The sequence below is a fragment of the Tachysurus fulvidraco genome, chromosome 16 (genome assembly GCF_022655615.1).
Source record: "Tachysurus fulvidraco isolate hzauxx_2018 chromosome 16, HZAU_PFXX_2.0, whole genome shotgun sequence".
NCBI classification, from domain to species: Eukaryota; Metazoa; Chordata; class Actinopteri; order Siluriformes; family Bagridae; genus Tachysurus; species Tachysurus fulvidraco.
Genome location: NC_062533.1, coordinates 16,578,444 through 16,599,813, shown reverse-complemented (window position 1 = coordinate 16,599,813; position 21,370 = coordinate 16,578,444). Strand labels below are relative to the sequence as shown.

Genomic DNA, 21,370 nt, shown 5'->3' with positions numbered 1-21,370 from the left:
GTAGAACTGGGTGACAAAAGTGCCGTGTGTGATTAACTGTGTTTGTGTAAAACTCTTTAATGGTGGTGTTTGAGTGGTCACCTGGGCCCGGGTAAGCGTGAGGGTGGCCTAGTCCTCCAGATGGCCAGGCGCTGCTGCCACTCTGCCCGGTCTCTGTGCCTTCGGGCTGCGCAGCCCAGTTATTGGAGAATCCCCCAGAGGTGTTAGTGTCAAACACGGCCCATGGGTCACTGCCGTTACTCGTCTGTCAGAGAGAGACAGAGGGAGGGAGAGGCAGGGGGAGAGGAAGAGAGGGGGAGAGAGAGGGAGGAGGGGAGAGAGAGAGAGGAAGAAGGGGAGAGAGAGGGAGTGAGGAAGGGGAGAGAGGAAGAGGGGGGGGGGAGGAGAGAGGGAGTGAGAGACAAATTCTATGCATGTTATAAAGACTGATAACTACATTCAGATAATCAGCTCACTTTAGCTAAACTCATCATCATCATCATCATCATCATCATCACCACAGTTGATTAGTTGTAATTAATTATTGAAGCCAATAAATCACTATCACTGTCTGTTGAGAGCTGTTTAAAAAATCATGTTAATATTTTCCGGGATTCTGAATCCTTAGTCCTCAGTGTGTGTAACAGCTAGTGTGTTGAGTGTGTGTGTTGTTCAGTGTGTGTGTGTGTGTGTGTTGAGTGTGTGTGTGTGTGACATCTTGTTTTTAATCAATGATCTGGAGCTTCCTATGCAGCTGTTAAAACTAACTAACAAACTATTATGGGATTAAACTCCATTGAGAAGGAATAGAACACAGACAGAGCAACAGGGAGCAGAAAGGCTGAAGGAAGGCACACACACGCACACACACACACACACACATGCACGCACACACGCACTCCATATGATAAGAGTTTACTTAAAAAGCAAAACAAAAAAGAAGAGCTCACTCATTCAGAGCTTGCTAATAAACAAGGATGAAAAACCTCGTTCATATGACATGCCATGCACCAAGGATTGGATCTTCATCATGCTAGGAATGTGTATGATGTGTGAGTGTGAGTGTGTGTGTGTGTGTGTGTGTGTGTGTGTGTGTTTAACACCAGGAAAACATCCATCATCACAGAGAAAGTGTTTTATGAGATCACAAAGCACACGGATGACATGTTTCTATTTAAAATTCAGATGCATTTAAAACATTGTGTGAGATTGGTGTGAACAGTGTTGATTATACAGTGCTGATCAAACTGATCTGTGTGTGCATGTGTGTGTGTGCGCGATGCATTTTTCAGGGGCAGGAAAAGTTTAGGTTGACATGGAAAATGAGCCTCCATGCATGGCACCATGCTGCCCGGCACTCCGGTTACCTCATCAGGGGAGGACAGTGCTGGGAACACGGGGGTGATGGGGGTCATGGGGGTGAGTGTGGTTTCCGGCTGACCTACATCCACCTTGAAGAAGACAGTTGACATGACATCTATATCATCATAATCATCCAAATCATCATAATCGACAACATCTACATCATCATTCACATTATCACCATCTACATCACCATTGACAAACATCAGCATCTGCAACATCATAACCATCGACATCAACATCACAATCCACATCAGCATCATCACCATTGACTATCATCATCACCATCCACATCCAAATCACCATCATCACCACCATCCACATCTTCAACATCACCATCCACATCACCATTGACAATCATCATCATCATCACCATTGACAATCATCATCATCATCATCACCATCACCATTGACAATCATCATCATCATCATCATCATCATTATCCACATCACCATTGACAATCATCATCATCATCATCACATCCACAATCATCATCAGCATCAGACAATCATCATCATCACCATCATCATCGCCATCCAAATCACCATTGACAATAATCATCACTATCCACATGACCATCCACATTGACAATCAACATTGACATGATCATCATCATCTTCATCATCAGTGTGTGTGTATGTGTGTGTGTGTGTGTATATATATATATATAAACAAACAGTATTCACAAAGCTATGAGAATTCCTGTAAAACAACATCATAGCTCTGAAATTCTGAGACACTCAGGGACTAAACGGCCTGATTTCTCTCATGTTTCTAATTTTAAGTGAATTAAATGAAAGCAGCTGTGGAGTCGCGTACGTCATGTTTTCAGCTTACGTCATTTTTTTTTCATGTTTTCTCAGTATGAAACCAGCCGTCTGTCGCGTCTGATGAATTTCCTGTATAGTAATTTTACACCGGATGACGAAAAAAACAAACCATTAAACCTTTTTTTTAAACTGAAGACTATATATATATATATATATATATATATATATATATATATATATATATATATATATATATATATATATATATATTATATTTATAAAGGACTTCCAAAGTTCTTCCTCCTCAAGGCTTTTTAAAGTGTAAAGCGCCTGTAAATGTGCTGAGAAAAGACTGGCAATGCAGCTGTTTTCACTTCTGTACCAGATGCAGAACTTCCGAGAAGATAAAACCGAGGACTTCTGCTATCCACCTCACACACACCACACACACACCCCACATCTGTCTCTGGGAGTTTTCCAGATATTTCTCACCTATTTATAAAAAAAATATTTATAAGACGTTTTTCTGCTCTAGTGAACTGCAGGACATTTATAATGATGATGATGATGATGAAGAAAAAAATCAACAATTGAGGGAAAATAAAAAGTTAAAGCAAGACTTTTAGATATTTCTAGAGGAATAAATTTAGAGAATAAGAGCTGTGATATAATAATACTGACAATAATACTGACACTAGTAACAAAAACAGCTGTAACAGGTTTGTGTTTCGACCTGAAACGGTGAATAAACTGAGGTATCATTCGTTCTGTAGCTAAACAGAGCTGCTTCTTTCTAAATGGACCTTAAGTCATAAAATGGTGTTAATGTCGTATGTACGAGATGGAACGTAACGACGTTTGCCAGAAAAGTTTTCTTCTGACATTCAGATTTTCCAACACAATTCTTTGCCGCTTACAAACAAAGCGACGTTTTGTTTTCATTTCCGATCGTATCAGATACAAGCGCATGGTTTATAATGGTGAACAGAAATTCTACTGAAATCAAATCAAATCTTATTTGTCACATACACATACATACAGGGTACGATATGCTGTGAAAGGCTTTAAGCAACTGTCCGGTATAAGGATAAAGAATATAAAAAAAAGGATAAAAAAAAGCAAAAAAAAAAAGAAAAAAAGAGAGAGAATAAAATAATAAGAAACTATATAAGAAAACTATATAAAAACTATATACAAATATGAAATTTATGGAGAATATGAAGAAATAATGTATATACTGTACATGTACATATACATAAATATACATATGTATAAATGTGTATGGTTATTAAAGAAATGTGTGGAAGATAATAATAACCACCTAAGAAAAGAAATTGCTGGGGAAAGTTGAGGAAGTATAAAAATGAATAAATGACTAAAACTCACTACTGCATCAGAACTGCATCATCAGCACTGCATCAGGCCATCCTTAAAAATAATTTGGTTTGCAGTAACAGTGAAGAAAAAAAAAAAAAAAAAAAAGGGTCAGTAGGTAGGTCTATATATTTTTTTCAAGTTTCAGTGTAAAAAAAAAAAGGTACAATTTTGGTGATGGTGATTACGTAGGTTTGAATTTAAACAAATTAGCATATCGTGACGTCACTGACTGGGTCTTCAACCCGTGCCTTCGGGTGCATCGTCGCAAACTTTATTTTGATGCTGGACAGTTTTTTCCAGAACTTCGCCCCAAGTTAAAGTGGTGTCGAGCTGTTTTAATGCATTTTTTAGATGTATTATGGCGCCCGAACCCGTATGACTGAACGGTGACGGCGAACATTTTGTTTACTGCAGCCGCAGCCATCATTACCGAGCGTGAACCGTCGTCTCTGACAGTGAATGAGAGAATGAGACGAAGCGAACATCAGCACTGCATCACAACTGCATCAGCACTGCACCCGAACTGCATCAGCACTGCACCCGAACTGCATCAGCACTGCACCAAAACTGCATCAGCACTGCATGAGTACTACATCAGCACTGCACCCGAACTGCATCAGCACTGCACCAAAACTGCATCAGCACTGCATGAGTACTATATCAGCACTGCACCAAAACTGCATTAGCACTGCATGAGTACTACATCAGCACTGCACCCGAACTGCATCAGCACTGCACCAAAACTGCATCAGCACTGCATGAGTACTATATCAGCACTGCACCAAAACTGCATCAGCACTGCATGAGTAAGTACTACATCAGCACTGCACCCGAACTGCATCAGCACTGCATGAGTTATACATCAGCACTGCACCCAAACTGCATCAGCACTGCAATAGTACTACATCTGCACTGCAATAGTACTACATCAGCACTGCAATAGTACTACATCAGCACTGCACCCGAACTGCATCAGCACTGCATGAGTTATATATCAGCACTGCACCCAAACTGCATCAGCACTGCAATAGTACTACATCAGCACTGCAATAGTACTACATCAGCACTGCAATAGTACTACATCAGCACTGCAATAGTACTACATCAGCACTGCACCCGAACTGCATAAGCATGGCATGAGTGCTGTATCAGCACTGCATCACAATTGCATCAGCACTGCATGAGTACTACATCAGCACTGCACCCAAACTGCATCATCAGCACTGCATCAGAACTGCATCATCAGCACTGCTTCACTGCTGCATCAGAACTGCATCACCAGAAATGCTTCAGAACTGCATCATCAGCACTGCTTCACTGCTGCATCAGAACTGCATCATCAGAACTGCATCAGAACTGCGTTAGAACTGCGTTAGAACTGCGTTAGAACTGCATCAGCACTGCATCAGCAATGCATGAGCAATGCATCAGAACTGCATCAGAACTACATTATACCACATTATCATGAAGTCACTGCAGCACAACAGTCTAAGTTTTTTTTTCTGAACAGAAAGTGCTGTGCTTTCAGTTGTGCTCGTCCTACAGGAAAGACAACTCCTAGCTTCCTGCTGCACTTCCCGCACACCAGTACTGTATGTTTACTGGATAACAGGAGAGCTAGTGAAATAGCGCTCTGTTGTTAGAATGCTGGGAGCATTCCCACATTTCCTCTTCTGCTGACTCATAAGCTAGTGAGAAGCGGCGTAATCCAGTCAGGAAGCGAAGAGAAACGTGTAGACTTAACACGACTGAACTAACCTGTATATCCTGAGCTACATTTGCCTAAAAGAATTTCTGATCTCTGTTGGTTGGAAAAACAAAACAAAAAACAAGACAAAAACAACACAGACGCTCGGACAACTCGCAAAAAGTCAGAAAGACCTTCTCGATTTGGAATCCAGCCTGTGATGTCATGGCAACAAGGCTACTCACTCCGCCATCAGAAGAAAAGACATCACATCAAGACGCATCAACACACCACATTTATAAAGTGCTCGTTTTTCTGTCTCGTAAGACCCGCGTGGTCGTTTCCTCCTCTGTCAGGTTCTGTAACAGTTCAGCGTGTGATTCACTAACACCAGCGTAGGCTTTGATCCATGATGCTTCAAAAACAAACAGCTCACGGCATACTCGAATCTTATTGGCTGGACGGTGTGCATGGTGTTAATATATAACGATGTAACGTATAACAGGCTGTTGTATGTTTTTAGATGAAAACACTCGTTCAAATAAGTTATTGCTATTAATTAATGTTACTGTTTCTATAGTAGGGCTGGGCGATACGGCTGAAAACCGTATCACGATATCAGTGCTTCATATCGGTCGATATCGATAATTATTGGTATTTTTTATGACCCATTTAAAATTAGGACCAGGAGAAAGATATATTACTTTTAAACCTTTTTATTTTAAACTAAACCTTCCTCTGATCAGAATCCCCTCAGTTATTAAGACAGAAATGACAACAACCAGGAAACCTCCAATAATTATAATGTAAACATAAGTCTGAAGTCACGATGAACACTTAACTATTATCTCTTAACATTTAAGGTGCAAAATGAAAGAAAATGTAAGAAATGCTTAATATAATGTTAAATATAAACATAGAGAAACGGTCTTGCATAATTTGCAGACGATGTTGGTGTGACAACGGTCAGGCTTATAATATCAAAAAAACTGCCATACTGGCGAGCTGATGTTTCCCTTTTATTTACAATTTCCTCACTCATTTTCTGCTCATCAGTCGCCGGTTACTGAAGAGGAATCCAGCAGACCGGCACGAGACGACGATATGGCGCAACCGAACATGATACTGTTACATGATTGGCTGTTAGCTTGTCACTCCCTACGTTGCTAGGTTACCGGAGAGTGAGTACCTTTGTTAATGCAACCAAACTCGCTTCGCAACCTCTGTTTACTCACGAATAAAAGAAGAATAAAAAATATCGAACGTTTTATCGAACACATTTTTTATTGATATCGATCACGTGAATATCGCGATAAATATCGTTATCGTTTTATCGCCCAGCCATAATCTATAGTAATAGTTCATCCAAGAATAATTATAAGGAACAGAGAGGATTGTGGGGAATATCACGGCACTCTGAGAGTCTTATTTAAAAAAAACAAAAAAACACAGACACACATTTTGTCATCACAGCACTGCTTCTCCATCTCACCATTTTTTAGACCTCACTCAGATCCTTCTTGACAGTGACCAAATAAAGGAAGCTTTAGATATTTCACTGCGGAGCATAAAGACAAATGTTCTCATCCCAAATAAAAACACCTCGAGTGAAAACCTAAAGCTGAAAGGTTTTGTCTGGACTTTCATCTAGGCTCAAACTCGATTGGAAGAGAAAGTTTCACATCATGTTTGTGTTTGTTTTCAATAATTTCACAGGAGATGCCCTTTAAAGGGTAAAAAAAAAAGGAAGGAAGTGGTGTGTGTGTGTGTGGGTGTATGAGTGTGTGTGGGTGTAGCAGCTCACCTGGCCTTGTGTGTTACTTGTTCCTGCATGACTATCAAAGATGGACAGGTCGAGCGGCGGCACACTTCCTCCTGCCGTGAACTCCTGAGGCTTACCGACCTGCAGATACACGAACACCAACAATTTCATACATAGAATAGACCACTGGGGGACACGATATTACAGGAACATCATCAAACATGTACTGGTTAATCCTTTTTTTACCAGAAAAGGCTGTCAAAACGTCGTTGTGTTTCACTGTGTGTAAGACGTGTGTTTTTCCCTCTGCTGATAATCGCACACTGAATTTTAGAATTAAAGCTCAAATCTGAGCTGCTGAAATGAACAAACACGGAGCGTCTCTGAGCAGAAATGGGTTTGATAGCAACATTTATTTTGAAAATACTGTGGAGTGACAAAGACATGACAAGGACGTTCAATCGAATTGTTACACCAAAAGTACGTCATACTTCTAAGTAACACATCTGTGCCTACGTCTAATCCAGTAATTCTTAAAGTGTGGTCCGCGGACCAAAAGTGGTCCGCCATGGACCCCTAGTGGTCCGCGAAAAGATGACCTAAACTAGGCAAGTGTTTATAAAATCGGCACTTTAAGTAGATTTTTAATGTACTGGCGAAACAGTTCTTGCCATTCTGTTTTAATAACGTAAAAATGGATCGGTGGCTAAACCAAAGAGGAGTCAAAAGAAAAGATCAAGCGTCCACTGAATGCAGCAAAACTACAGCACCACAAAGGCCCATTGAAGCCGGAACCGAAGTAAAGGCTACTGAGGCATCATACAGAGTGTCTCAACTCATTGCAAAAAAGGGAAAACCCCATTCGATTGGAGAGACTCTAGTTAAGCCTGCTGCAGAAGTTATGGCAAACGTAATGTTAGGGAAGAAAGCTAGTGATGACATGCACAAAGTACCTCTATCCAAGGACACTGTCCAGCGACGCATAACTTCAATGTCCGAAACTGTCCAAGAGCAGCTGATCACACGATTACACCAGAGTCCCTTCTTTTCTCTTCAGCTGGACGAGTCCACGGACATTGGTAACGAGGCAAATCTTCTGTGTTTTGTGAGATACATGCATGCGCGCTCAGTCCACGAGGATTTTCTCTTCTGTAAATCCCTTCCAACGAACACCACAGGAGAAGCGATCTTTGATGCACTAAATGCCTTCATTGTGCATAATAAAATTGACTGGAAATGTTGTGTTGGAGTTTGCACTGATGGTGCAACTGCGATGACAGCCAAACACAAGGGCCTGGTAACGTGTGTGCGTAATGTTGTCCCGTGGCAAGGTCCTGTCTCGTCTCTTTGAGCTGCACGATGAAGTAAAATTATTTCTGCACCAGGCTGATGAACTGTATGATCGACTTCATGACTTTATGTGGCTTTCAAAACTAGCATATCTTGCAGATATTTTCAGCATGCTCAATACGCTCAACTTAGCACTGCAAGGAAAAACGGTCACAGTCTTCACTGTACAGGACAAAATTAAAGGGGCCCGCAATAAATTAGAGCACTGGTGCGCACGTATCGATCGTCGTGAATTTGACTGTTTCCCCACCCTAGCGGACTTTCTTCTCGAAACTGAAGGGACCCTGGGGGAGGACACCGTCACAGCCATAAAGAAACATCTACAAGGCCTTCACATGCAGCTGGGGAAATACTTTCCAGAACTAGATGTGGACTTTGAGTGGATCAGAAATCCCTTTGGCGACATCACTGAGCAATGTACCAAGCTCTCAATACAGGAAGGCAATAGTCTTGTGGACATTGCATCAGATGGAGGTCTCAAAATGTCATTCAAACAACAGCCCTTAACAGACTTCTGGGCTCAGCTCCTTCCTGAACATCCAAAGCTTGCAGAATCTGCCCTCAAAGTGCTCATGCCCTTCCCAACTACATACAACTGTGAAGTTGGGTTTTCCACACTGGTTGGTTTGAAAACAAAACATCGCAACAGACTAAACGTGGAGCCTAGTATGAGACTGAAACTCTCCTCTTTGGAGCCAGACATTCAGAAACTGATGCGTGATCAGCAGCACCACCCGTCTCATTGATATTCACGCTGTTTTAGATGGAAATCTCAAAATCTAAAATCCACAGATCTATTAGTTTTGTAATGTACTAGTTTTTGTTTCATGTGTAAAATCCCAGTAATTTCAGTGATATTGGACATTAAGGGGAACATTCTTTTCAGCATTTTATTGTTACCATAGTTACGACCATATACCCACCACCTCAGTTTTAAACTAATGGCTCTTTGGAATGGCATTAAGTATGACCTGGGCTGTTACAGTAGGTTTAATTGCATTTTTTTCCACATGTGCAGTTTGTTGTTCATATTAAGCTGCAACTCATTTCACATTTACTTTTTCAAATTAAATAAAAAATTATATAATTTCTGATCATATCATTGCATTTGTGTTTGAATAATTAGTTTTTGACTTGAAACAGTTGCATATTAAACTTAAATTTAGCTTATCCTTCCTATTTTGTTGGTTTTTGGGGGCGTGTTAGAGTGGGATTCTGTAGGTGGTCCTCAGAAAAAAATTGGAAGATAAAGTGGTCCTTGGGCTGAAAAAGTTTGAGAAACACTGGTCTAATCCAATAGTAGTTAGTGGGCTAGTGATTAGTGGTCTACTGGACCAGTGCTTAGTGGACTAGTAGTTAGTGGGCTAGTGATTAGTGGGCTAGTGATTAGTGGTCTAATGGACCAGTGCTTAGTAGACTAGTAGTTAGTGGACTAGTGATTAGTGGGCTAATGGACCAGTGCTTAGTAGACTAGTAGTTAGTGGGCTAGTGATTAGTGGGCTAGTGATTAGTGGGCTAGTGATTAGTGGGCTAGTGGACCAGTGATTAGTAGACTAGTAGTTAGTGGACTAGTGATTAGTGGGCTAATGGACCAGTGCTTAGTAGACTAGTAGTTAGTGGGCTAGTGATTAGTGGGCTAGTGATTAGTGGGCTAGTGATTAGTGGGCTAATGGACCAGTGCTTAGTAGACCAGTAGTTAGTGGGCTAGTGATTAGTGGGCTAATGGACCAGTGCTTAGTAGACTAGTAGTTAGTGGGCTAGTGATTAGTGGGCTAGTGATTAGTGGGCTAGTGATTAGTGGGCTAATGGGCTAGTGATTAGTGGGCTAATGGGCTAGTGCTTAGTAGACTAGTAGTTAGTGGGCTAGTAGTTAGTGGGCTAGTGATTAGTGGGCTAATGGACCAGTGCTTAGTGGACTAGTAGTTAGTGGGCTAGTGATTAGTGGGCTATTGGACCAGTGATTAGTAGACTAGTAGTTAGTGGACTAGTGATTAGTGGGCTAATGGACCAGTGCTTAGTAGATTAGTAGTTAGTGGGCTAGTGATTAGTGGGCTAGTGGACCAGTGCTTAGTGGACTAGTAGTTAGTGGGCTAGTGATTAGTGGGCTAGTGATTAGTGGGCTAGTGATTAGTGGGCTAGTGATTAGTGGGCTAGTGATTAGTGGGCTATTGGACCAGTGCTTGGTAGACTACTAGTTATTGGACTAGTAGTAAGTGGACTAGTGATTAGTGGACCAGTGCTTAATGGACTAAAGCTTAGTGGATTACTGGACTAGTGATTAGGGTAGAAAAATAATTTTTTTTTGAAAGAATCTCTCTTTTTTTGACGTTAACACCGACAGGAAGCTCCTTCACTTCACTCGAACCTTCAACTTTTTCATTATAACATTTATGGCACAAGTCATTATTTATTCATTATTAGTCGTTGTTGATGCAGAGTGTCCACAATGACAAAGCCAAACGATAGCGACTGCAGCTGTACTAGTGTCAGAGACAGGAAATTAATCACCTCGTCCTGACCAATCAGAATCGAGAACTCAACAGCGCTGTGCTACAAGAAGGAATGTTCCTTGAAGATGGTCTCAGAGAAAAAACATGTATGAAAGAAAAGCTTTCCAGAAGGGAACCAGAAGTTTCTAAGATGAAATCATCCAGATGTTTGTTCATCAGTGAGAGAGAGAGTTTGAGAGAGAGAGTGTGTGAGAGAGGAGGTGAAGGTAGTGAGAGAGTTTACACTGTGACTGAACTGTTTATCAGTCCTGCATATGCTCCTGTTCCACACACACACACACACACACACACACACACACACACACACGAGTACACAAATGGACACAGACGGGGACACAGACGGGGACACAGACGGGGACACAGACGGGGACACAGACGGGGACACAGACGGGGACACAGACACACACAACATGATTTGAAATCTCCCTGGTTTTCCCCTCGCTCTTCTTCCCTAACTCTGCTTCCCTGTTACACGTTGACACCGTAGCACTAACTGTTACAGAAGAGAGAAGAGAAATTATTTATCATCCTTTCACTCTGGGGTGTCACCCACATCAGGATGAGGTCTCTCAAGGTTTCTTCCTCATATCGTGTGCGTGTTGTTTATTCTAAGTGTTTGTTTCCTTTTTGGACTCCTTTATCATGTGTAATGTTGCTCCCATATAAAACAGTTCAGCACAAGCCCAGACATATTTAGGGTGATGATTGAGGACAATGTCTCCTCCAGAGACAAACTGTTTCGTGTTGAGGTTTTGTTCAATCCGACCATCGAAAATACCCTCACTAATGAATGCTTTTTTCCCCCCATTGGTTGCTGAGTCAAATCTTACCCAGATACAATATTGCTATTTTCTGATTGGCTGTTGTGTAGCCTCTTTTTTTTTGATTGGCTGATAAGTGTCAGGCTCGACTAAGAACTGAGACATGCTTGGTTCCTGCCCGGTTCCATAGAGACAGCGATGCGGACTGATACATTTTGGGTGCTGCGGCCAAATAAATATATGATAAATAGTCAAAAAGTTTTTCTGCGTGAGAAATACGATGTGTGTCGGGAGAACGTGAGAAAAGACCGAAATGAGGGACTGTCACTCTCAATGCGTGACACTTGACAGCCCTGCATACATTATATGTCTATCAAACTGTATCAATCGGTCAATCAATCTGTCCTTCCATTAAACAGTCCATCAATCTGTCCATCGATCGGTCCATCCATCGATCAGACCATCCATCGAACAGTCCATACATCCGTTGGTCTATCTGTCCGTCGATCAATCAGTCTATCTAGTGATCAAGATAGATAAATATACACTTTCTGACCACTTTAGCAGCAAAATGTTAATTATTAGCAGTATATGAAATGATCCCCCGAGCCGATCATTAAATCTAGAAGATACAGATCAAGAGCTTCACTTAACATTCACATCAAACATCAGCGAACTGTCGAGTATTTCCACCCCTACGACTGGCTGTTTTTTTTTTAACCTTAAACCGAACAAACACGGTATTAAGGCAAATCCGTAACAATGTTGGACACTTCACCACAGAGTAAACAGTGTTAATGTGTCCCAAAAGAAACATTTGTACATGCAAATCTGTCGGCTCCGCGTGACCGCAGCCATATAGAGGAAGTAGTGTTCTATAAACAATAGTCAACAAGAGTTTAGCCACAGGAGTCAAAAGCAGAGCGGTTTTGGTCTTGATACTCTTTTTGTTAAATATGATGGGAAAATCGTTACTGAACCGTCTAACCAGATCCTCACAATCTATTATCTCAAATATGGACATTAAAGAAGCTAAAGAAAGTGAAAGAGAAGTGAAGACTGAAGTGATAAATACAGTACAATGAGGACACATCACATTCCTTAGGTGTACAGGTGAGACTGACCTGATATCATAGAAAGCCCTGTTCAGGTTTTACATAGAAAGGAGGGGTAAAGTTATGTATAGGGGTAACTCGGCATCAGTGGGATGTTTGTCCCGTCCGAATCGGTCACGTCAATCATTTTTATTTACTTGACATGAAATGTGACGTGACGTGACATACGGCTAAGTACGGTGACCCATACTCAGAATTTGTTCTCTGCATTTAACCCATCCAAAGTGCCCACACACACAGCAGTGCACACACACACAGCAGTGCACACACACACAGCAGTGCACACACACACAGCAGTGCACACACACACAGCAGTGCACACACACACAGCAGTGCACACACACACAGCAGTGCACACACACACAGCAGTGAACACACACACACACACACGGAGCAGTGGGCAGCCATTTATGCTGCGGCGCCCGGGGAGCAGTTGGTGGGGTTCGGTGCCTTGCTCAAGGGCACCTCAGTCGTGGTATCGCCGGCCCGAGACTCAAACCTACAACCTTAGGGTTGTGGGTTCGACCATTAGGCCACAACCATTAGGCCACAACTTTCCCCAGGTAATAGACATTATGCCCCTCCCACCCAGACAGCATGACAAAATTTATTGTCTGTTGGCTCCGGGCCATATCTGTGGCATAATCACAAATATGTGACAAACTCATTATCTCCTGAGAATATGGCGAAGTCCATTCCATTGCAGTATAGCAGTGAGCAGAGTATGATTCATCGCTACTGTATTTACAGGGTTGTCTACATAACGAGGTCCGAGCCACGTACGTCGTCGCAGCGACATCTCGTTTTCATCGCCTGCTAATCCCGCGATAGACATCACATAGCAGCACCTGGTATCTTCTATACCTTTCAGCGCTCAGTGGAGACAGAGAAGCTGAACGATATTCGACTCAGATCAGATCACCCAGCCGTACTACGGGTTACGAATAGCATGTGACGTACAAATAGCATACGTTCCGCCGTCTGTCAGAATCGATGAGTAATAGGATAGAAATGCTGCCATGTCACATCTAGGCATTTGGTTCACAATGTAAAGCATTTTAATTACCTCCAGGATTTTGTCAGTATCATAAATATAAATTCTAATGTCAATCACCATAAAAAGAAGGACTTTTATAATGTAATATTTACATATTATTTAAAGCTTATGAAGTCTAAGGAAATTGCCTTTGGTTAACTTTGGGTCACTTGATGTGAGAAAAATCATTTATTATAGACTTATTGATGTTTACATTATATTATATATAAACATTTATATTTGAGATTTTGATAACAAATGCATTTTTTTGTTAAAGGAAGCCTTTTCAGACAGAACTAACACACCCCTGTGCTATTTACAGTCTTCTGCATACTCAGTAAACTCCCACCATAAGGCAACACAAAAGAAAGTGGCACTAGAGGTCATGAAGACCAGTAAATGTGTCATGTGTGGACTGTGAGGAGAGAAAGCATTTCCTGTCACTAATTCCATACTTGTGGCAGTTTCCTTCCTACACAGGAAACTTCTAACACACGCACGCACACACACACACGCAAACACACGCACACATGCACGCATGCACACACACAGGGTGAATATTCATAAACGTGTGTGTTTGTGGGATGTGTGTGTGAGTGTGTGTATATAATGCCAAGCCTTGTGAATGTGTGTGAATTCCTTAGGGTATGTATTCATTCAGCTTTACCTCCACATAGTCCTCAGGCACCAGGCCGACCTCGCCTCTGCTGTTCCGTGCTTCGATCCATCCTCCACCTATGTTCTGAGAAAAGCAAGGAGATGCACTTGAGTTACAGGAATAAAAAACATACACAGCTGTCAGGTTTATATAAAGCACTGAGAGTTACAGTAATGATGCTGCAGTCATTTACATAGCTGTCAGGTTTATATAAAGCACTGAGAGTTACAGTAATGACGCTGCAGTCATTTACATAGCTGTCAGGTTTATATAAAGCACTGAGAGTTACAGTAATGACACTGCAGTCATTTATACAGCTGTCAGGTTTATATAAAGCACTGAGAGTTACAGTAATGACGCTGCAGTCATTTACATAGCTGTCAGGTTTATATAAAGCACTGAGAGTTACAGTAATGACACTGCAGTCATTTATACAGCTGTCAGGTTTATATAAAGCACTGAGAGTTACAGTAATGACGCTGCAGTCATTTACATAGCTGTCAGGTTTATATAAAGCACTGAGAGTTACAGTAATGACGCTGCAGTCATTTATACAGCTGTCAGGTTTATATACAGTAAAGCACTGAGAGTTACAGTAATGACACTGCAGTCATTTATACAGCTGTCAGGTTTATATAAAGCACTGAGAGTTACAGTAATGACACTGCAGTCATTTATACAGCTGTCAGGTTTATATACAGTAAAGCACTGAGAGTTACAGTAATGACACTGCAGTCATTTATACAGCTGTCAGGTTTATATAAAGCACTGAGAGTTACAGTAATGACGCTGCAGTCATTTACATAGCTGTCAGGTTTATATAAAGCACAGAGTTACAGTAATGACGCTGCAGTCATTTATACAGCTGTCAGGTTTATTTACAGTAAAGCACTGAGAGTTACAGTAATGACACTGCAGTCATTTATACAGCTGTCAGGTTTATATACAGTAAAGCACTGAGAGTTACAGTAATGACGCTGCAGTAGTTTATACAGCTGTCAGGTTTATATAAAGCACTGAGTGTTACAGTAATGACACTGCAGTCATTTATACAGCTGTCAGGATTATATAAAGCACTGAGTGTTACAGTAATGACACTGCAGTCATTTATACAGCTGTCAGGTTTATATAAAGCACTGAGAGTTACAGTAATGACGCTGCAGTAGTTTATACAGCTGTCAGGTTTATATAAAGCACTGAGAGTTACAGTAATGACGCTGCAGTCATTTATACAGCTGTCAGGTTTATATACAGTAAAGCACTGAGAGTTACAGTAATGACACTGCAGTCATTTATACAGCTGTCAGGTTTATATAAAGCACTGAGAGTTACAGTAATGACGCTGCAGTCATTTATACAGCTGTCAGGTTTATATACAGTAAAGCACTGAGAGTTACAGTAATGACACTGCAGTCATTTATACAGCTGTCAGGTTTATATAAAGCACTGAGAGTTACAGTAATGACGCTGCAGTAGTTTATACAGCTGTCAGGTTTATATAAAGCACTGAGAGTTACAGTAATGACGCTGCAGTCATTTATACAGCGGTCAGGTTTATATAAAGCACTGAGAGTTACAGTAATGATGCTGCAGTCATTTATACAGCTGTCAGGTTTATATAAAGCACTGAGTGTTACAGTAATGACGCTGCAGTCATTTACACAGCTGTCAGGTTTATATAAAGCACTGAGAGTTACAGTAATGACGCTGCAGTAGTTTATACAGCTGTCAGGTTTATATAAAGCACTGAGAGTTACAGTAATGACGCTGCAGTCATTTATACAGCTGTCAGGTTTATATAAAGCACTGAGTGTTACAGTAATGACGCTGCAGTCGTTTATACAGCGGTCAGGTTTATATAAAGCACTGAGAGTTACAGTAATGATGCTGCAGTCATTTATACAGCGGTCAGGTTTATATAAAGCACTGAGTGTTACAGTAATGACGCTGCAGTCATTTATACAGCGGTCAGGTTTATATAAAGCACTGAGAGTTACAGTAATGATGCTGCAGTCAATTTTCTAGTTGTCACCTGTCAGGTCTATAAAACATTGAGAGTGACAGCAATGACACAGCAGTTTTATATACAACTGTCAGATTTACATAGCATTGAGGTATGCAGTCAGTTACCTGGTTGGTGATTGTGATGGTCTCACCCTCTCTCACCGACAGCTCGTTGTTGCCCGGCTCTGCTGCGAAGTCGTATAAAACCTGTGCCTGCGCAAGCAAACAGAGAACATGAACAGACATGTATACACACACACACACACACATACACACACTCACACATACACACACTCACACACTATTTCCAGAACCAGCTTTAGTGTTATTACTCAGAGGTGATTGTTGATATCAGGGCAAAGTCATCATGAGAGGTAAAACTGGCTCTTCTTGTTCCACAAACCCATTACACATGAGGATAAAAAAAAGTTTAGTATTTAGCTTCATTTGCTTGTATTGTTTATTTTTTTAACGTGCCTTTAGAAAAACCGCCGAGCCGTTAATTCAGTGGTATGTACGTATTACCAGCTCTGACTTTTACAGTCTTTTACATGGGTTTGTGATGAAAACGCCAAATAATAATAATGACTATTGACTCCGTTCATAGTGACACTGCAGATCATCATGATCAGATTTCTTTTCTGAAAACAGGCTCGTAATGGGAGATCACTTCTGCCTTATAGCACTATTCTTGTATCTGACCAGCCGTGTCACTAACGCAGCTGCAAATGGCAGGTTTATAATAACAAGCCCGTTTTAATTAGTCATTGTTTCCATAGTAACAGCTCATTCACAAGGAGACACGAGGGAGATGCTATACATTACACGCCGTGTGATGTTTATGGAACGTCTATGGAAGGAGTTTTCAGTGTCAGCACTTTGTAGCTTTGTAAATTTCTGACACTTTATGGTTTCTCTGTAACATATAATAAGACAATAAGGTGTTTTATTTTCTCAATTTATTACCTATAAGAAAGAGAGAAAATAAGAAAGCCCACAGTCTGTTCATGGCTGCTGTAATGTTAGGGATTACACGAACTTTGTTTTACAGATGTGCCACAACATTAAACATACTATATCTTTAAATGAATAAGAATAGCAACATGGAGGAATTACCCAGAGACTTCCTGCATCCTGTACAGCTCCAGCACTCAAAACAAAGATAAACGTATGAATAATTCGGATAATGATTTACAATTACTAAATCATTGAAGTTTCTAACGACAAAGGAATCCTTATTCCACACACACCCACCCACCCACCCACCCACCCACCCACACCGGTATAAGCTGTAGGAGCAGTGTGAAGGGCTCCTCTATGTAAGAGGCCTACTCAGGCAACAAGAGAGTCTGTGTGTGTGTGTGTGTGTGTGTTTTGAACTGAATAATTTACACACTATCAACTTCATTTCTTTCGTTTCTTATATTAAACTATCAACCTTATTTCTTGTATAATTGATGTTTAATTCTGCTTTTTTTATTTTTGGCTATTTTTTTTAATAATCAACTCAAATAAGGAAAACAAAATAGTATATTGTACTTTACAGTAAGGAAGATTTGTGCTGTTTTAGGGAAAATATGATAAAATGGGGTTACTGTTATTAAACAACAGTTGATTACTTTCCTATAACAACACTCCAAATGTTTTAGTCATTTTAACGCTGATGCTGGAGATGGCTTTGGAATTATAATTATAAGGTTTGGTTATTGCTACTTAACACAAAGGACCTAAAGGATTATTGGTGTTCCTCTGCCCACCCTTCAAGAACTGTGTAGAACCAAAATGATGTAAAGGTCTCAGAAAATCCCTCTGGATCCCTCAAATCCATGCCAATGAACTTTTACAATCTGTACGACTCTACAGAGCCTCAAATACCAGCACAACCGAGCACAAGAACCCTTTCTTTCCCCAGACAATCAATTATTTATTTTAAATAAGCACTTTTGTCTCAAAGCAGCTTTACAGAAGTGTGGAAAAAGAAGAGAGAGAGAAAAACAAAAATAATAATAAGAAGAAGACAAATAAATATATACAATTAAAGTTTAAAATTAATTTAAAGATTCACCTAAAATTTACGATACTATATATCTGTCCCTATCCCTAATGAGCAAGCCGGAGTCGACGGCAGCGAGGAAAAACATCCTGAGAGGACATGAGGAAGGAACCAGACTCAGAAGTGAACCTCATCCTCATTTGGGTGACACTGGACAGGAAATAACGTAAATGTAAATGTGCTTTCTACAACAGTTTATAATAGAGCAACCGAGAGGTCCTGAGGAAATAATGGGTCATCGTAACTCCTGATTGCTGATAAAGACCAGAACATACAGGACAACTGACTGACACAACATTGGGTCAAAAGGCGGCTTCGTCTGCAACAATCCCATGAGACGATCTACCTCATGAAGTTAAATGTTTACGCAATAATCTTCCATTTATTAGTTACCACCTCCATCCCAGTTCATCTCTTAAACCTCAATTCTATTCTATTCCATTCTATCATCTATAGCACAACTGTACATACAATCTGTATTTTTCTTTTTGTATTTTTTCCCCCCTCGTCTTATTTTCATTGTCTGTGTGTTGTCTCTGTGCACTGGGAGTGTATGACAAACAGAATCCTTAGCAATAAACTCGGTTCGGTTTCTCAACTTTAGATTAGTGACTTAGCTGCTTAGCTAAACAGCTTGAGACCTTATAAAACCTCCTATAACAAAGCAAACATGTCTTCAGGTCATTTATTAGTGGTAAAAGCAGCATGTAGTCGAATAAAATAGAACCTAGAACGTAAAATAAAACGTAGAACGCCACAGAATAAGTTCTGTGATTAGCGCTATGCTAATCAATATAAACTACATATCCCATCATGCTTTGCGCGACGTCATGACCCGCACTGGAAGAGGAGTGAAATGTCACAAGACTCTCCTAATGATACAAATTTTCCCTCCCATGTTTACGGAAAAAACGTCTCAAATATGTTCATATTTTGACGTCATCATATATTTTTTAACCCATTTAATGAGCGTATTCGGCACAATGTTCGCATGTAAAAGTAAAACGTGTGAAACTAAACACGCCAGAACGGAATGTTGGCGCGTGCCAAGACAGTCGCGCTTTTATTTTAAAGCAGATTGAAATAAAAACAACACACGACTTTAAACCTCAGCACAAAGTACTTAATAAAGAGTATAAATAAAATAAAAACTCACCTTTGTTGCCATTACGATCGCACTAAAGCGGTCATTAGAGAAGTTGTGTGTTGTCGTAGAGTTTTGTTCATGAAGACATTACGGTCTCACATCAACTCCTAAACAACACGCTTGTGATCACACGCACTACAGACACGCAGACAAAAATAATAGTAATAGTGAAATAATGTCCGGATTCAGGACCGCGGTTCAGAGCGTCCTCTCTCTCTCTCTCTCTCTCTCTCTCTCTCTCTCTCTCTCTCTCTTCAAAACCGGAAACTGAAACTGCGCCCCGCACCGAGGACTCTGACCTGCACTGTGCACACACTAACTAACTAAACAATTAACTAGTAAAACCTGCACTGTGCACACACTAACTAAACACTAACTAAACAATTAACTAGTTAGTGTTTAGTTAGTTGGCAGATGCACAGTGCAGGTTTTACTAATTAATCATTTAGTTAGTGTTTAGTTAGTTAATGTATGCACAGTGCGTCTTTTACTAGTTAATTATTTAGTTAGTGCAAATACTAACTAACGAAACATTAAGTTATTAACTAGTAAAAGTGCACTGTGCAAACACTAACTAGCTAGCTAACTAACCCACCAACAAACTAAACACTGACTGAATAATTAACTAGTAAACCTGCACTGAGCAAACACTAACTAACTAACTAACTAACTAGACTGTGCACCCCAACTAACTAAACAATTAACTAATAAAACTGCACTGTTCAAACACTAACTAGCTAGCTAGCTAACTAACTAAATACACTGTACACCCACCAACTAACTAAACTATCAAACAAACTAAATAATTTCTGCACTGAGCACACACTAAATAACTAACTACACTGACATGCACTGTACATGTACATAGTATCTAAATAAATGATATCTATTCTCACATACAAATCACACATTAACTAACTAACTAACTAACTAACTAACTAACTAACTAACTAACTAACTAACTAACGAACTAACTAACTAACTAACTACTCTGACCTGCAGACCACATACACACACTAAACCACTGAATAACAAAGTAACTTAATAAAGTTATAAATAAGTTTCTAATTAACTTATTCTTACTTTACATTACTAGTTATTGCTTACTTATTATTCTACACTAACTTACATCTATGCTGATAATAATAATAATAATAATAATAATAATAATAATAATAATAATAATAATAATAATAATATACACCTTAACTAATCAACCAGCTGACAGCGTCTTTCATTTGATCCAGCTGACTGCGCTAATATACACCATAGACACATAGCAAAACTAGTAATACTATCCAACAAAATATTAAAATAAAATAAAATAAAATAAATACATTTAAAAAAGCAACTGATAATAAACACTACCTGCCCACCAACCATATTAACTAACTAACTCATTTGAACACTCACTGAAATATAAATGACCACTTTTTTTTTTAACTTCTCTTCTCTTCTTCTCTTCTCCTCTTTCTTTTCTTTTCCGTATCAGTGCTGGAAGTACTAGTGAAGTAATAAAAGTGGTCTTATTGTAGACGAGCATCTTTTATTTCATGTGGAGTCTCATGGCGCCATCTGGTGCTCATCTATTGTTCTCACACTATTCTGATTAAAACATACCAAGCACTACAAATAATTTGAATCGTTTTACACACTGAATTATAAACAGCTTGATGTGGCACATATCGATAGAAAAAGGCAAAAGAAAGAAAGAGATATAGCATTGATTCATTATACTGAAAAAGAAAACACACACACACACACACACACACACACACACACACACACACACACACAC

General features: G+C 40.0%; 1 protein-coding gene across 2 annotated transcripts in view; it reads right to left on the bottom strand.

Annotated features, from left to right (window-relative positions):
• snx9b (sorting nexin 9b) overlaps positions 1 to 19,832 on the bottom strand; it is a 35,409-nt gene extending 15,577 nt beyond the window's left edge. The window contains exons 1-6 of one of the 2 annotated variants that reach the window (XM_027155381.2): positions 19,582 to 19,832; positions 16,499 to 16,585; positions 14,378 to 14,452; positions 6,981 to 7,079; positions 1,347 to 1,430; positions 82 to 244 (exon numbers count right to left, since the gene is read on the bottom strand). In XM_027155381.2, coding sequence (XP_027011182.1) covers positions 82 to 244; positions 1,347 to 1,430; positions 6,981 to 7,079; positions 14,378 to 14,452; positions 16,499 to 16,585; positions 19,582 to 19,593 — 520 coding nt within the window. In that variant the 5' untranslated portion in view covers positions 19,594 to 19,832. The remainder of the gene's footprint in view (positions 1 to 81; positions 245 to 1,346; positions 1,431 to 6,980; positions 7,080 to 14,377; positions 14,453 to 16,498; positions 16,586 to 19,581) is intronic. The other variant, XM_027155382.2, reaches the window with a different exon arrangement.
• Positions 19,833 to 21,370: the final 1,538 nt, after the last annotated feature.